This window comes from Pipistrellus hanaki (genome assembly GCF_964339955.1).
Source record: "Pipistrellus hanaki genome assembly, chromosome: 2".
In the NCBI taxonomy this organism is placed as follows: domain Eukaryota; kingdom Metazoa; phylum Chordata; class Mammalia; order Chiroptera; family Vespertilionidae; genus Pipistrellus; species Pipistrellus hanaki.
The window spans coordinates 65333448-65352233 of NC_140504.1; the positions used below are offsets into that span (position 1 = coordinate 65333448).

The 18786-nt window shown below is 40.6% G+C and overlaps 1 protein-coding gene across 2 annotated transcripts in view; it reads right to left on the reverse strand.

Annotated features, from left to right (window-relative positions):
* Window positions 1-701: 701 nt before the first annotated feature.
* Window positions 702-18786, reverse strand: part of DZIP3 (DAZ interacting zinc finger protein 3) — a 113802-nt gene continuing 95717 nt past the window's right edge. The window contains exons 29-32 of one of the 2 annotated variants that reach the window (XM_084874009.1): window positions 17661-17781; window positions 8767-8910; window positions 8585-8686; window positions 702-2423 (exon numbers count right to left, since the gene is read on the reverse strand). In XM_084874009.1, the coding sequence (XP_084730135.1) occupies window positions 2358-2423; window positions 8585-8686; window positions 8767-8910; window positions 17661-17781 (433 nt within the window). In that variant the 3' untranslated portion in view covers window positions 702-2357. Of the gene's footprint in view, window positions 2424-8584; window positions 8687-8766; window positions 8911-9991; window positions 10022-17660; window positions 17782-18786 lie in introns of those variants that run through there. The other variant, XM_084874010.1, reaches the window with a different exon arrangement.

The following is an 18786-nucleotide window of genomic DNA, read 5'->3' on the forward strand; positions in this document are numbered from 1 at the left end:
GAGAGGGCTATTGAGGGCAACCATGCCTGCAGGGGAGGGCTGTTAGGGGTGAGTAGGTGGGCAGGGTAGGGCAGTTAGGGACAATCAGGTTGGCAGGAAACCAGGCATTGATCAGGCTGGCAGGGGAGTGGTTCTGGGGTGATCAGACTGGCAGACAGAAGCAATTAGGGGCAATCAGGCTGGTGAGCAGTTGGAGCCAGCAGTCCTGGATTGTGAGAGGGCAGTTGGGCATCCCTTGAGGGGTCCCAGATTAGAGATGGTGCAGACTGGGCTGAGGCACCGAATTGCATGCACTGGGCTGCTAGAATATAAAGGAAAGCTCCCACCATATTGCTTTGCTCAGATATTCTTGGAGGTGACCCTACTGATTTTGCCGGCATAATAAAACACTGTAACTCCATTTCTCTAAGCATTACTTCATTTTCTCTCTGGTCTTCTGTAACAATATGACCTTGGGCAAGATGTTCCTGAAAATGAGGATATACTAGAGGACCATTATGGACCTACAAGCTCTGACATTCCATATCCAAGACAGTCTTGGCATTTTACAAGTCTACATGACTTATAAACTGCCTTCTACTTAGATCTTTTCCCATAACAGAAGAAAAAATTTAAGAACAGTTAAACATAAATAGACTTTAAAGTAGAGCTTTAAAGTAGTCTCAGTATACATTTAAACAGACTCACAAAGATAAAACAGGTGTTTAAGAAATATTTATTCTTTCTCACATGAAAATGAAATTGGAATTGTAAACATAAACTAAGAAACATTTGTTTTACATGATAATTTGCTATATTACCATGACCTTGAAATTTAGACAAGAAAATTATTGAAGGTCCTATAAATTCTGAATTTTGCAATTCTGATACACTCTTGGCAATTTATGTGTCTAGATGACTGCCTTCATTTTTTGGATTTTTTCTTTGCATTTTACAGTCTGTTCTTATTACAGAAGAAAACAGCATATCATTACAAAAAAAGTTTATATAGAGATTTGAAGTAACTTCAAAATACACATTTACACTCTTATACTAAAAAGAATACTTGCTGAGTCAGGGAACACATTCAGTCTTTATTTCATTAATTATGAAAAAAATATGAACCAAGTGATATTTGTCTTACAAGATAACTGAATTATTCTAATTTTGTAACTAGGGACATGTAAACATACAGCATTTACACAATATGGTTTTGACTTCCAAGAATACAAGCTCTCAGTGACAAGCTTTAGATATGCAACTTAATCCAGTGGGTATCAAGTTTGTCACAAGAAGCAATTATACACAAAAAGTGCCCCACATCCCTGGCATCAGAAAGTGAAATTTGATACTTAAGGCAGAAAAATAATATTCCTACTAAGCATAAATGATTAAGGCCTAAGACCGTGTTTACAACAAATGGATATGAGATCTCAATTATTCAGTTGAGCAAGTGACTTAATTTACACATTAACTCCTTTTCTTACTACTTCCTTATTTCTGATTCTGGGAATATTTATGCTGCACCTACTGGGCAAGACACTGGGAACACAAAGAAGGGTCAGTAATAGTCCCAATGGTGTACTGTGTACTATGAGAGCAGGAGAAGCACTTGGAGCATTTGCCAATTTCTATGGGTTAAACACTCCCACTACAGACAAATTTCAAGTTACTAACTATTTGACAATTGGCTCAAAAAATTCCTGGAACTTTAACAATCATCTCTCAGAAGCCATTATAAGACAGTTCTAACACACCACTGTATAGTCCACAAGTAACACATAACTTCTTCATGGGTACATATGTTAGAGAATAAAAAAGAATAGGGAGGATAGAGATAAAATTTAAGTAATTATATTTTTATAAGCAGTTTCAAAAGTTAAAAGAAACACTAAAATCTGGGCAATTTTCCAACTTTTTCTTTGGTTTTACAGTATTTCTCTTGCTTAAGTTTATTTCAGAAAATTAAAATGTAGTATAATGAGGAAAAGTCAAGTATGAGTGGAATAAGGGAAGAAAAATGACAAAAAAAGACATCCTGAGATAAATGCTAACATTTACCATGTTTATGCTACAAGAAAACACCTAATAATAAAATATTAAATGTAATGGATGTGACTTTTAAAATTCCATCATCTTTAAGCCATTCCATTCAGTTCACAGTCCTGAAGATTTGTTTTGTCCTCTTTGGCTGCAGTTTTGATGAGATTAGTTAGCTTCTTTTGTACAAAATTGAGGAGTGGATTGCTTCACACCACTCACACTATAAGCTCACAACAAAAGGCAAAACTAAATTGTGGAGTCTAAAAACTCCCCTTTCATAGTACCTTGTATCAGATCTTAGACAAGTGCCAGCTGGAGTGACCAGGAAAGTCTTCTTATAGCAAAACATGGAGCCTGCATGTTGGGCATGTCCCCTGCTGCATTAACCAAGGTCTAATGCACTAGGGAACAAAAAGATTCATGTCAGTCTCTCAGATTTAGCCTAGCAGAGGCAGTTATCCTATATAATAAAATCCCAGCAACCCAAACATCAGAATGACCAGAAACTGGAACAACTGCAGCCCCTTGCCCAGGCCAGCCCCACCTCTCAGCAGTAACCCCCAATCCTGATCAGAGGCTTGGCCAACCTGTAAACCATCTGTATTTCTTTGCCCCAGCTGGTCCTGCCTCCCAGCAGGGGACCCGCTCCCAAATTGGGGCCCTCTCAGGGCAGGCTGGCCAGCCACCACTCAAGCACTAGGCCTCTATCCTATATAATAAAGAGATAATATGCAAATAGTTGTCATGCCCTCATGCCCTCATGCCCTCACGCTGGGGCCAGAGGACCTGAGGCCATACCCCATACCCGGCATTGGGCTGGGGGATCTGAGGATGTGCCTCCCATCCTGCAGGGTTTGACGGGGTGGGGCCAGCTGGGTCTGGTTCTCTGTGATTTCAAAGCACACGTAGGTGGGCGGGGACTTGACTCTGGGTTTCAAGGCATGCCCCAGACTCTGACAGGAGGAAGATTTTTCATATACATTTTACTAGTTTTCTTTCATCTCTGACACTTCTATTATAGAGAAAGAACAAATAATAATCCCATATAATGAAGAGGTAATATGCAAATTGACCATATTCCAACACACAAGATGGCCACTCTCATGTGGTCAAAAATGGCTGTCCCCATGTGGACACAAGATGGCCTCTACAAGATGGTCAACAGGGAAGAGCAGTTGTGGGCAATCAGGCCTGCAGGGGAGAGCAGTTGGGGGTGATCAGGCCTGCAGGAGAGGGCAGTTAGGGGTGACAAGGCCTGTAGGGAAGGGCAGTTATAGAAAACCAGGCCTGCAGGGGAGGGCAATTAGGGACAATCTGGCCAGCAGAGGAGAGCAGCTGGGAGGACCATGCCCATGCCTGAAGGGAGGGCAATTAGGGGGTCCAGGCCTGCAGGGGATGGTAGTTGGGAGGGACTAGACCTGAAAGAGGGGGCAGTTGTGGGCAATCAGGCCTGCAGGGGACGACAGTTAGGTGTGATTGGGCTGGCAGAAGAGGGCAGTTGGGGGTGACCAGGCCTCCAGGGGAGGACATTAGGGGGGATCTGGTTTGCTGGGGAGGGCAGATTGGGGGGACCAGGCCAATATGCGAGAGCAGTTGGGGGGAACCAGGGGAGGGCAGTTGGGGAGGACTGTCAGGGGCACCCATGCCTGCAGGGGAGGGATATTGGGGGTGACCAGGCTGGCAGGGGAGGGTAGATAGGGGCAATCGGGCTGACAGGGCAGCAGTTAGGAATCAATCAGGCTGGCAGGGGAGTGGTTCTGGGTTGATCAGGTTGGCAGGCAGAAGCAATTAGGGGTAATCAGGCAGGCAGGAGAGTGGTTGGGAGCCAGCAGTCCTGGATTGTGAGAGGGATGTCCGACTGCCCGTTTAGGCCCAACTTCAGTCTAAACAGGCAACTGGACATCCCTTGAGGGGTCCCAGAGTGGAGAGGGTGCAGGCTGGGCTGAGGGACTTCCCCAACCCCCCCATGCACAAATTTCATGTACCAGGCCTCTAGTATTAAAATATTTCCTCTAATTAATTCCCTTTCAATGTGCATGAATTTCATGCACTGCCCACTAGTAGAAATATAAAATCCTACCCTGCCACCACTCCAACCCAACCTACCAAAGGATCCTGAAACAACAAAATTAGATCACTGATTCAGGCTAGCAGTTCAAAGTATAAAGCCTCTTTCACATGTGAGGAATCTGCACCTTTCTCCTTCCCCTTGCACTCCGCATTCCAGAGGAGGTATGCGTTTCATATGGACGTACAAATGAAAGCTCAAAAAGTCACTCTTTTGGGGTGCATCCAGGCAGAAAGACAAACTGATCACCAAATGCCAAGCACCAGACTGTCCCTTCTTCACCCAGCGGCCTCAGCTCCAGACAGGCACTCCCGGTGGCAGGATACAAGAAAAGCCCCTTCTTGAATCTTCACAGAGATGAGACGGGAATGCTCAGGAGGCTAAGATAATAAAAACCTAAGGACTCAAATGCTGGGGCCTATGCTACCAGGGCACAGCACAAGGCCCAGGGGAGCGCGGACCAAGTTCTGGTCCAATTTCTAACCCAGTCGCAACCTGCCATCCCAGGCCGCAGCGAGCACTGGACTGTATAATCGTGGGATATGCTCTGGAGGCAGGGGCCCACCCCAACCTCTGGGCCTGAGGGGCTCTCTGCCTGTGCACCCTTCCCCCCCGGCAGTCAGCACCAACTGTGCCAGCAAAGCCCCTTTGCTGGGGTGGAATCACAGCAGGCAGGCTCGGGAAGGGTGGCCTGCAGCTGTTAGAACACATGAAATTAGCTCTAATTATTCCGGATTTCAGTTTGCCAACTTGGGACCTAAGAGCTGCGTCCAGGGTGAACTTACCCAGGGAGCCACTGCTCCACCAAATGAGCCCTCTCACTAGGCTGGGAAGTCTATCCCCGTCCACAGCACCCTGTGTCGGGTGTCTGTCTCGCTCGGTACATCTCCCTGCTCCTTGCTCTCTGATCCTATTTACTCATTCCCATGTCTGCCTGCGTCTTTTGTCTCTGTCTCTCATCAGATCTCTGCCCATGGAGAACACCCCTACTGCCACCCCACCTCCCCACACACACACACAAAGGAACAAACACCAGCAGAATCTGCCTTTTCAATAAAAAATGTCAAGTGGGGAACAAAGTGAATTGAAAAGCATTAACTTAAAAACAATCCATGTGTCTGCAAATGCCTTCTAAATGGCACTTTGGCAGGGGTGTCAGACACAAAATAGAGGGGGTTCAGCACCTCACTATGGACCTCTCCCACTAGCCAACTGAGATGGCAGGGTCTGGGGAAGGGACTTAGTCACAGACCCACACCTGATTCCATAGATCCTTTACCCTGTTCTGGCATCTGCTGGTCCCTCTTTCTCTCCCAGTACCTCCAAACCTTCCTATGCTGACCCCAACTCTCCTTCTGCATCAGCCCTCCCCCTCCACACACATATTTCACTCTCTCCCTTCCTCAACTCCCAGTCTGCTACCCCATACTTCTTCTTGCCCTCCCCTTCCCTGTCCCACCTCCATCCTGCCCAACTGCCCCAGATGACCCAGTAGCCCTAGCTCCAGGAGTAATGGTTAGAACAAAGCTTTCCTTGGCCAGAAGAGACTCTGCAGGGAGCTGCATACAGAAAGGCACTTCCAGTTCTGTACCTTCAACTACTTTGTCCTGCCAGATGCCAATCAGAAATTGTGTCTCTGGAGACAGAGGATATCAGAAGTAGGCTGCTGTCCTTTGAAGCCCCCCATCAGGTGGAAACTCTCCCACCCTCCCCCCTAAAAAATAAAAGTTCACGCTGCTGCCTCTCTTATCACTTTCACCAACCCTCCTTTGCCTCTGTCCCTAGAAGTGGAAGGACTGGAGCACATTTCTATACATAAAAGAGTAATATGCAAATTGACCAAAGAGTGGAAAAACCAGAACGACCACTAGACCAGTCACTACGAGGTGCACCGACCACCTCCTGGCCCCTCCCCAGGCCCGCAGACTCCAATTTCCCAATGGTGAACAAGGAACCTGGGGAGGGTGGTGGCAGGGGGTAGGCCAGCTGCTGGCAGCTGGGGAAGATGGCTTTGATCACAGGCCAGGCCTAGGGACTGTGCCTGAGCACAAATTTCATGCCTCGGACCAATAGTCTATAATAATAATAATAATAATAATAATAATAATATTATAATATGCTAATTAGACCAAATATCATTCTGGACATCCTTCCTAACTAAGCCAGAGCCAGAGCGAAAGCCAGCCAGGGTCCCAGGTGCCTGCGGGCAGCGAAAGAGAAGGAAGCCCAGGTCCGGGTTGCCTGCCAGTGGCTGGAGAGAAGGAAGGCCTATCCTTACACGAATTTCATGCATTGGGCCTCTAGTTAATCTGTATATCAGGAATGTCAACCAACATGTCTGTCAGTAGGTCTTAAAGCCTTATCTGGTGAATTGCCAAGCCAGCTGTTGAAATGATGGCATCTTCTCTATGGTTTCCTGAATGATATTGCTGGTAACAGAACACCTTTCAGACAATTTATTCACCTAGAATCCTTCACCTAACACCACATATTCAGGACTAGAGGCCCAGTGCGCAAATTTGTGCATGAGTGAGGTCCGGCCCGCCCTGATAGGAGTGTAGGGGGAAGATTGGGGGTGGGGCCTGCCAGGGGTGGAGGGTCCCTGGGTGGTTGGGGGGCCAGCCTTGCCTCTGGTCAAACTCCGGTGGAACTCTAGGTTAAGGATATAATTTGCATATTACCTTTTTATTATATAGGATGATTAGCAGTTCTTTCTTCCTAACAAAAAGGTTGAGGAAAGCTTCTATAGTGTTTTCCCTAATTTATTATAGATCGTCCTCATTTATAACCCAGAAACACATCATAACTAAACATACAAAAGTCACCAACACCTTGTGTCAAGTGCTTATGGTGTTTTGAAGTTAAAATCCCTAGATGATGAAATATGATACTTTTCAGATTACTTTTTCTTTGGTGACAATGGTAATACTATTTGGCTATAAACTATCTGTTAAGTCTTTTGTTTGAAAACTAATTCTGCAAAAAAAAAATTATTTACCTGTATGAATGATGGAGAGCCAGGTCAAATGACAGCAGCTTAAGAATAGATATTATATATGAAGCCCATTAAATCTAACCCTAAAAAGTAATCTGGATGAATTACTTTAATTTCTATTCAATGGGCTTTAGCAAAGAATGAAATAAGTTTTATGAAACATTTAATTTCTAAATGAGTTAGACTTTTAAAACTTTAAATGGGAAAGTCAGGTGGCTAAGTATCTGTCCTTGAGATCTTTTAGGGTTAGCCATTCTATGTGTATCTCTTCATATCAGAGCAGATACAAAATATAATTCTATAACATGTATCACATATCTTTGAAATGATGTTTTACAGATATGGCTTGAATGAGCCTGCTATTGTTCACTTCCCTAAAAAGTCTTTTTATATAAGATTAACTTTTCCAGTGTCAAATTACATGTCTGCAACAGAAGACTTGGGTTATAAACTGTCTATCAATAGCATCTGCACAGCAGTAACACCAGGATCTATCTATATTAATGCTAAGAATCAACAAAAGTTATGCTAGCCTCACATTTTTATAACATCAAAACTCAAGCCTAAGCATCTTCAAAAACAAATACCAGAGCCTGATGACACTACTAAGGTAAGTCTTATGCATTATAACACTAGAGACCATCATTAGTGTGGACAAAAGATACTATGTTATTTATAGCACATCAAGGTAAAGTGGCATGCTGCTAAATTATCACTGAATTGCTATGTCAATCAACATTCTTTCCAGTTCTATTCAAGTGACTGCCTACTCTCTACCATTTAAGTATAATCACCTTCTCCTGTAAGGTATATGGAGATCTGAGAAAGCACAAAGCAATCTGTAGCTGGGGAAACAGGTGTAAGTATTTCTGTGTGGTACCCAAAAGCCCAGCACTTTATCCATTCAAGAAACAGCAGTGGATGCATATGATCCTATCTAATAAAAGAGTAATATGCAAATTGGCCATCACTCCAACACAAGATGGCTGCCCCCATGTGGTCAGAGATGGCTGCCCCCATGTGGACAAAAGATGGTCACCACAAGATGGCCAGCAGGGGAGGGCAGTTGGGAGGGACCAGGCCTGCAAGGGAGGGCAGTTAGGGGTGACTAGGCTGGCAGAGGAGGGAAGTTGGGGGTGACTAGGCCTGCAGGGAAGGGCAGCTGGGGGGGGACCCAGACCTGCAGGGGACGGCAGTTAGGGGTGACCAGCTGTCAGGGGAGCAGTTAGGCATAAATCAGGCTGGCAGGGGAGTGGTTAGGGGGTGATCAGGCTGGCAGGAAGAAGTGGTTAGGGGCAATCAGGAAGGCAGGCAGGCAAGCAATTGGGAGCCAGCAGTCCTGAATTGTGAAAGGGATCCTAAATTGGAGAGGGTGCAGGCTGGGCTCAGGGACACACACATCTATGCACAAATTTCATGTACCGGGCCTCTAGTTTCAAATAAGGCAATATGAATCTCCCTTAGTTGATTAATGGTAAACAATAAAAGGATTAGTTTACCTGAGAATGAAATTTGTGAGCACAAGGCAAAACTGAGAGGTTTTCTGGAGAGAGATTCTCATGACAGATCACACAAGGCTCTTCTTCCTCTCCCTCATCATCCTAGGGGAAATACACATAAGATGTATTCAGCTCATTTTTTTCTCCCAAATTAAATTTATAACCAGCAGTCCTAATCTCACCAAATTGTCGGCTCCTTCCCACGTGACAGGACCTTGCGAACTGAGGAGCCTCCAGGCTGGTTTTGGGGGCTGGGCAGCATTGGACTGTGGTGGAGGATGGCTGGGTGAAACACAACTACCACTTGGCACTGATTTTCCTTGACTCTGAAAAGAAAAATATTACACTGATATTTTTCAGACTTGTTCTAAAACAGGAAGATGAATAGAATACCACAGAATATGATATAGTGAGAATTAGCAAAAGGATAAAGGTCAAACAGATTCATGATAAATCTTGAAACAAAATGTTGGCAATATTACTTATATATTGAGGATTAGGTAAAACAAAAATAACTATATGGCCAAAACTGGTTTGGCTCAGTGGATAGAGCGTCGGCCTGCGGACTGAAAAGTCCCAGGTTTGATTCCGGTCAGGAGCATGTACCTTGGTTGTGGGCACATCTCCAGTAGGGGATGTGCAGGAGGCAGTTGATCGAAGTTTCTCTCTCATCAATGTTTCTAACTCTATCTCTCTCCCTTTCTCTCTGTAAAAAATCAATAAAATATATTTTTTAAAAATTAAAAAAATAACTATATGTATTCTTTTAATTTAAATAAATGTTTGCAGAAAATTTGGGGGAAAACCTCCTTTATAATCATTCAAATTGACCTAGAGTAAATTTCAGTAAGGTCAGTTTATTCTAGAATGATCTGAAAGTATTTCAAAAAGACTTCCCATGTCATTTGTCTGGTTGAAATTAAATTTTTTATTGAGATGATTTAATACAATTACAGATAATTAATTTTTCCAAATATGTTATGGTTTTAATTAAGTCAGCTAACTATTAGAGTTGAGGGCCTGAGGAGGTTTAAGATGGAAACTGGATGAGCACACGACACAGCACTAGAAAAATAAGATACAGTCCAATTAAGGGGACTGCAGTGGTCCATGGTCAGGAGGGATCTTAAAGGTATAGAACTTTACTTTGAAGAGTGAGAAATTGAAGTTCTACATCAGGCACCCCAACCCTTAGTACATGCGCAAGATAGACGAGCCCCCCAAAAAACCTTTGAAAACCAACAGGGAATATATCCAGGACAACTACAGAACTGTGTAGAAAATAAATTCTGCTCCTAAAGGCTCATGCAAGACTCACTCAATTTGGACTCCAGGGAAAAACACCATATGAAAAGTACATTGACCAGTGATTTTCAACTTTTATCATATCATGGCACACATAAACTAATAGCTGAGGTACATCTATACAATGGAATGCTATAAAAAAAAAAAGAAAGAATGTTTAACATTTGCAACAGCATGGATGGAACTGAAGAGCATTATGCTAAGCGAAATAAACCAGTAAAATAAAGATAAATACCACATGATTTCACTCATATATGGGATATAATGATCAACATAATTTGATGAACAAGAATAGATCCAAAGACAAATGTTAGTGGGGGAGGGGTTAGAGAACAACCAAAGGACTTGTATGCACGCCTATTTGCATAACCAATCAACACAGACACTGGGGTGGTGGAGGCTTGCCCAGAATGGGAATGGCTGGGGGAGGAGGAGTCAATTGGGGAAAAAGGAGACATATGTAAAAAATTGAAGCATGCCAAAAATATATTTTTCTTTAAAAATATGATAAAAATAGGTATACTTTTGATTCATTCACACCAAATGGCTATTGTGTTTCCTTTTATTTTTTATTTGACAATCTAAGGGAAAAGAGGTCAGTGCCCCTGACTAAATAGGAATTCCAAGTGTTAAAAATTCTTGTGGCACGCCAGTTGAAAATTGCTGACATAGACCACAGTTGAAAGGGATACATTTACTATTATTAAAATGCCTGCCAAAGAGGCAGGAGGCAGCAGGAACTCTCTGAAACACTGGCAGCAGCCATTTCAGCCTTCTAATTCTTCTGTGCTGATGCCAGTACTAATAGACACCATTTAAAAATTCTCCCTCTAGCCTCCTAACATCAGTGAAACACTGATGAAAGCCCACACACCCCTACAGCTCAGTCTTGCTACCTAGCCTTTCCCATCTATACATGCCAGTAGCAATGGTGGCCCATCACAATAGAAGAATGCACACAGCCCAATAGGGGACGGCCATGGAGCACCTGGCTCTGGTGTCCAGAGGAGATTACTCTTCTGGGCCCCACAGGACATCACCAACATAAGGCCACTTCATCAATACTGGGAGATATAGATGATCTACCTAATACACAAAAATAAACACAGAGAATTAGGTAAAATGAGAAAACAGAGGAATATGTTCCAAACTAGAGAACAAGATAAAACCTAGTAGAAGAACTAAATAGAATGAAGATAAGCAAAGGTCATAAAGATGCTCACCAAACTTGAGAGGAAAAATGAATGAATACAATGAGAACTTCAACAAAGAAATAGAAAATTTAAGAAGTACCAAATCAGAGCTAAAGAATACAATAAACTGCAATGAAAAATACACAAGGGAATCAACAGAGTAGATGACATAGAAGAACAGAGCAGCAATCTGGAAAATAAAGAGGTGGAAGTTACCCAAGTTTAAAAAGAACAAAAATAAGAAAAACATTTGTTTTAAATGAGAATAATGTATTATTATTGATGTTGACCTCAGGAACAACATCAAGCATACTAAACATTTGTATTATAGGGGTCTAAGATGGAGATAAGAGAACGGGAAAGAGAACTTCTTTGAATAAATAACAGCTGAAAACTTCTAAAACCTGAGGAAGGAAACAGACATTTAGGTCAAGAGAGCACCAAGTCCCAAATTAGATGAACCCAAAGAGGTCCACACCAAGACATTATAAATCACAATGTCAATAATTAAAGATAAAGATAAAGAGAATGTGAAAAGCCAGTCACAAAAATAAGGAAATTCCTCTAAGACTATCAGGTGATTTTTAAGCAGAAACTTTGCAAGCCAGAAAGAAAAGACACAATATACTCAAAGTGTTGAAAGCAAAACAAAAACCTACATTCAAGAATACTCTAGCTGGCAAGATTAGCTTTCAAAATTAAAGGAGAGATAAAGAGTTTCCCAAACAAGCAAAAGCTAAAAATGTTCATCACCACTAAATCAGCCATACAATAAATGTTGAAGAGAGACTTCCTTAAGTAGAAAAGAAAAAAGTGACAACTAGAATTAAGAAAGTATATAAATGAGCAAGATCCAAGATGGCAGCCAATTAGGGGAAGATAAACTCAGCTTCTTCAGGATCAAATTAGAATTACATTTAAATTATAGAACAATTGCTGAAGCTGGTTTGGCTCAGTGGTAGAGTGTCGGTCTGCTGACTGGTAGATCCCAGGTTTGATTCCGGTCAAGGGCATGTACATTGGTTGCGGGCACATCCCCGGTGGGGAGTGTGCAAGAGGCAGCTGGTCGATGTTTCTCTCTCATTGACGTTTCTAGCTCTCTATCACTCTCCCTTCCTCTCTGTAAAAAAAAAATAAAAAATAAAAAATTATAGAATAAATCTGACAAATCAACTGAAGACTAGTTGAACAAAAGTCTTATAAATAAGAACATGAGGTGTGAAAAAAATGTATCTAGTGGTTGAGAATCCAAAAAAGTATTTCAGCTGCAAAGGTTCACCTGGAAGAGCAAAGTGTCTAAACTCCATGGTAGGCTCCCAGGCTGGAGCACCAGGACAGGAAAGAGCCCATATCACATCTGGCTGTGAAAATCAGTGGGAATTCCAACTGCCAGAAATAGACAGGTGCCCTCTTAAAGGGCCAGCACACAAAGTCTCATTTATGGGCACTCACCCTAGATCTAGCAGAGAGGGTGAGTAGCTCTGAGAGAATTTGGCAGCTCAGAGAATTTGAGTCATATAAGGAGAGACTGGGTTATGTGACTTTAGGGAGAAGGCTAAAGTTACAGCTACCATTGTCCCTGTGCTGAAACTCTGAGAGAATTTGGCAGCTCAGAGAATTTGAGTCATATAAGGAGAGACTGGGTTATGTGACTTTAGGGAGAAGGCTAAAGTTACAGCTACCATTGTCCCTGTGCTGAAACTCTTTCCCACACCTTCCACAGACCCTATTTTCCTGGCTCTCCCTTCCATATGACATCGATTGGCCTGGGGAGACCCAGTGGCCCTACCCTCCCAATTCCCTGTGGACTCACCCTGCCAAGCTGGCACACTGTTGAGAAATAAGCCAGCTACAGGCAGCCTGGGCCTGCTATAGTCTTTCTTGAAAGGTTCTAAAGGAGGTCCAGGCAGTCGCAGGGAATGTCAGAGATGCATGGGAGAGATGTAGTTATATGATTCTGGGGCAAAGCCACTGCCACCCACCTCCTCCCCCACACATTCGACTAGCAACAGTGATCCTGTGAAAAGCCTCCTGCCACAAGTCCAAATCCTGTTATTACAACCTGATGAAATCTGCTGACCTCACCCTGAGATCACACTGCCCCACAACAAAGATTTGCAGATCCCAGATGGGTGGCAACTAACCTGAACTTGGTGTACGTTGAGAATTTTTCAGTGTGGCCTAAGGCACAGCACTGACATGAAGACTGAATCTGTACCAACCTGGTGAACACCACTTACCCGTGCCTAGTGACTCAGACCCTGTCTCATGTAACTCATGTACTGCCAGAGGTTCTTTCAGTGGCTGAACCAAACCGGCAGTGGAAGACGGAGCCAGATCTCAGGGTGCTTCTATTAACCTGCCCCAGATTCAGTTCTGGTGGAAACTGGCCTTGGCACACAGCTTGGCCCCACAATGTGCATCCAGGACCAGCAGAGGCAGCTACCAACTGTGGTTCACCTTAAAGCTCCTAACAGGTAGCACATAACATCAGTGATATTTACAAAACATTCAAAGAACTAACACCTGTCCTTCTCAAACTATTCCAAAAAATTCAGGGAAAGAGAAGACTCCCCAGCTCATTTTATGATGCCAGAATTATCCTAATTCCAAAAGCAGATAAAGACACTATGAAAGAATAAAACTATGAGGCTGGTATCCCTGGTGAACATCAGTGCAAAAATTCTCAAAATATGAGCAAACTGAATTCTGCAATATGTTAAAAATATCATACACCTTAATCAAGTGGGATTTATTCCTGGAATGCAAGGTCAGTACAATATGTGCAAATGAATTAATGTAATATACCATATTTATAAAATAAAGGATAAAAATATGATCATATAAAATAGATGCAGAAAGAGAATTTGACAAAATCCAGCTCTGGTTTATAATAAAAAATTTGAGCAAACTGGTAATAGAGGAAACATACCTCAACATAATAAAGGCCATATATCACAAAGCCACAGCTAATATCATACTCAATGGGCAAAAACGAAAACCATTTCCCTTAAGATCAAGAACAAGGCAGGGATGTCCACTTTGAACACTCTTATTCAACACAAGTGGCCCGGTGCATGAAATTCGTGCAGGAGGGGGGGCAGGGTGTTCCTCAGCTTGGCCTGCACCCTCTCTAATCTGAGACCTCTTAGAGGATGTCCTACTGCTGGTTTACAGGGATCAGGCCTAAACTGGCACTTGGATATCCCTCTTGTAATCCGGGACTGCTGACTCCTAATCGCTCACCTGCCTGCCTGATTGCCCCTAATCACTCTGCCTGCCAGCCTGCTCTCTCCCAAGTGCCCCCTGCCACTGGCCTGCTCACCCCTAAATGTCCCCCTCACCAGACTGATCACCTCCAACTGCTCTCTGTGCCAGTCTGCTCACCCCTAACTGCCCTGCCCCTGCTGGCCTGCTCACTCCAAACAAGACAGAGATGTCCACTTGAACACTCTTATTCAACATAGTACTGTAAGTCTTAGCCACAGTAATCATATAAGAAAAATAAATTAATAAAATACATCAAAAATGGAAATAGAAGCCCTAACTGGTTTGGCTCAGTGGGTAGAGTATCAGCCTGTGGACTAAAGAGTCCCAGGTTCAATTCCAGTTGTTGCAGGCATTTACCAAGTAGGAGATGTGGAGGCAGCTGATCGATATTTCTCTCTTATCAATATTTCTAACTCTCTATTCCTCTCCCTTCCTCTCTGTAAAAAAAGTCAATAAAATATATTTTAAAAAATAGAAATAGAAAAAGTAAAATTTACTGTTTGTAGATGATAGATTATGTTAGAAAATGTTTCACCACAAACTATTAGAACTAATACACTTAATAACTTTGCAGGACACAAAATTAATATACAGAAATCTGTCGCATTCCTATAAACTAAAAACAAACTATCAAAAGGAAAAATTATAAAAACAATTCCACCAAAAAGAATAAAATACCTAGAAATAAACAACCAAGGAGTGAAACAACTATAATCTAAAAACTATAAGACACTGAAAAAAGAAATTGAAAATGACACAAATAAATGGAAAGATATATAATGTTCATGAATTGGAAGACTTAATATTATTACAATGTCCATACTACCCAAAGCAATCTACTGTCAATGTAATCCCTATCAAAGTACCAATGATATTTTTCACAGAACAAAAACAAATCATAGAATTCTAATACAAATAATCCAAAAATTTGTATGGAGCAAGAAAATACCCCAAATAGTCAAAGCAATCTTGAGAAAGAACAACAAAACTGAAAGTATCACACATCCTGAATTCAAACTATATTGCAAAGCTATAGTAATCAAAACAGTATGGTACTGGCAAAAATATCAAAACACAGACCAATGGGAGAGAAGAGAGCACCCAAAAACAAATTCATGCTTATATGACAAAAAAGGCAAGAAAACACAGGCTTTTCAATAAACGGTGTTGGAAAAAAATGGATAGATACATGCAAAAATAATGACAGGACCACTTTCTCACACCATATACAAAAATAATCTCAAAATAGATTAAAGACTAGCGTGTAAGAACTGAAGCCATAAAACTCCTAGAGAAAAAACACATATAGTAAACTCTTTAACAATGCTCTTTGCAATATTTTTATGGATCTGTCTCTTCAGGCAAGGGCAGCAAAAGAAGAATAAACAAATGAGATTACATCAAACTAAAAACTTTTGCAGCACAGTGAAGGAAAACATCAATAAAAAAAAGACAATCTACTGAATGGCAGAGGATATGTGCAAATAGTATATCTCATAAGGGGTTAATATCCAAAATATATAAAGAACACATAATATACTATCAAAAAAGCAATCCAATTAAAAATAGGGAGAGGGTGCCCTGATCAGTGTGGCTAAATGTTAGAGTGTCAACCCATGGACTGAAGGGTCATAAATTCAATTCCTGATCAAGTGTATGTGCTGTATGGTGGGTTTGATCCCTGGCCCCAATCAGGGTGGGGTGTGTCCAGGAGGCAGCCAATTGATATCTCTCACATCGATGTCTCTCTCTCTCTCTCTCTCTCTCTCTCTCTCTCTCTCTCTCTCTCTCTCTCTCTCTCACCTCTCTCTCCCCCTTCCGCCCACCATCCTTCCTCCCACACTCTCTCCCTTCCACTTACTCTTAAAAAAAATTAAAGGAAAAAATATTATTGGGTAACAATAACAACAGCAATAACAACAACAATAAAATAGGCAGGGGACCTAAATAGACATTTTTCCAAAAAAGACATACAAAAGGCCAATAGACATGGAAAGATATTCAATATCATTAATCATCAGGTAAATATAATCAAAACCACAATGAGATGTCACCTCACACCTGTTAAAATTGCTTATAAAAAAGACAACGAATAACAATTGTTGGCAAGGATGCAGAGAAAAGGGTACCTTTGTGAACTGTTGGTGGAAATGTTAACTGCTCCAACCACTACAGAAAACAGTATGAAGGTTCTCCAAAGAATTAAAATAGAATTACCACCTGATCTCTAATCCAGAAATTCTACTTCTGGGTATTATTGGAAGAAAACAAAAACACTAATTTGAAAATATACGTGCACCCCTATGTTCACTGCAATATTATTTACAATAGCCAAGATACAGTAGCAAACTATATGTCCACTGAATGATAAATGAATAAAGATGTGGTGTATATATACACACATACATACATACACATATAATGGGATATTAGTCATAAAAAAGAATTAAATCTTGTCATTTGAGACAACATGGATGTTTTTCTAAGTGAAATAAGTCTGATGGATAAAGACAAATATTATTTCACTTATATCTGGTATCTAAAATGTAATATAAACAAAACAGATTCATAGATACAAAAGAACAAACTGACGGTTGCTGGAGAAAGTGTGGGTAATGAGCAAATAGGTGAAGGAGATTAGAGGTGCAAATTTCCAGTTACATGTGAGTCATGATGATATAATATATAGCATATAAAATATAATCAATAATATTGCAATAATTTTGTATGGTGACAGATGGTTACTAGGCTTAAGATGGTGATCATTTTGTAAGGTATTTAAATGTACACCTGTAACTAATATAATATTGTTAAGTCACCTATTCTTTAAAAACAAAAACAAAAATAAAAGGATTTCAGTTTGAGATGTAGAGAAGTAAAAATAACTTTGAATTCAAGACTCCCAACCTTCATAATTTTAACTACATATTAAAGTATCTTAAACTACATGACAGTAAAGTACCTCCCCCCAAAATGACCTTGATGATATTAAAAGAGACTTATTACATAGAAATGTGCTTTTTCTAATGAACACTGGGAGGGGCAGCAGGGATGCATTATAAAGGGGCATGAGAAAACTACTGTGGGTGATAGATATACTCATTATCTTGATTTAAGTGATGATTTTATGGTAATATGTCAAAATTTATCACACTGTACACTTTAAATATGTGCAATTTGTAAAGTTTCAATTATGCCTAAATAACAATATAAATTTAAATATATTAAAAAAAAAAACCAAAAACAGCTAACTACTATAGTAAAGGGCAGAGAGACAGAGAGATATGAGGCTTTTTTTTTTTTTTTACCTGAGATCTCTTGGGGTCAATAAATTGAGAAATCTTATAAACAATGTCATCAAATGTCAGAACAGGTAAGGAGTTCCCATGAGCATCTTTCACTTTTTGTAAGAAATCTGTAAGCTCCTTTCTGGAATAGATAAAGGAAAGAGCAGTGGTGATTTTCCTTACTGAGATGAGGATGTGCTCCCTAAACAAAATATAAAATATTCGTGTATGATCTTTGATCTAAAAAAGTGATCACAAGTCTATCTGCATTTACCTTAAACCATAATGAAAGGCCCTAATGTTTTAATAAGATACTGTGTTATTTAAGATATTAAAAATATATTTTTGAAAGCTCACTGTGTGAAATCTATTATCTACTTATTTATGTACTGGACTCTTTATATCTCTCAAAGCTCTCTTGCTGGGACTAAATATTCCTTTTTTTACTATATTGGTCTTTCTTTCCTTTATCACTCTGGACAGTCTTAGTTTCATAAAACTCAGACACAGTAAATAAATATTAAACAGAATAGGAAAGCAAATATTAAAACACTAATGTTTTTAAAACCCTAGGAATATTTTAATTGATAAATTCTTTTTCAATTCTTATGGTCCACTGACCCAAATGTGCCCATAAATTTTTGGTATAATAATAACAATTATATTACAATTCGATTAATGATTCATGATAGTATTTATAAAAACATAATCTATCCTGAAGCATAACAGTATGCGCATTAAATACAAGTAAAAATACTTGTATTTTTTTAGAATTATTTCCTTGGATATGACAGTAAAGAGAAAAGAAACTTCTTGAGGGGTAGAATTAATTATCTTTCTACTAAAGTCAGAACTGTGAAAAGAATGGTAAAGTTATGATTTCTTGCATTTAACTCTGTTGCCTAATAAAGAAACTATAAGGGTCCTCAATGAAATTAAGAAAATCGGAAAGCAAAATCTGATCAAGTTTGGGTTTATATGGCATACTATCAACTTAAAATTCACATTGGAAATAGGTTATTAAGATAACTATTGAAGCCAGTGGCATTAAAATTGGATAAGTTTACAACTAGTTGCACTTTCAGTTAATGAACAAAGCTAAATTTAAAAATGCATTATCTCATGACTTATCCCTAATAACTTCAGT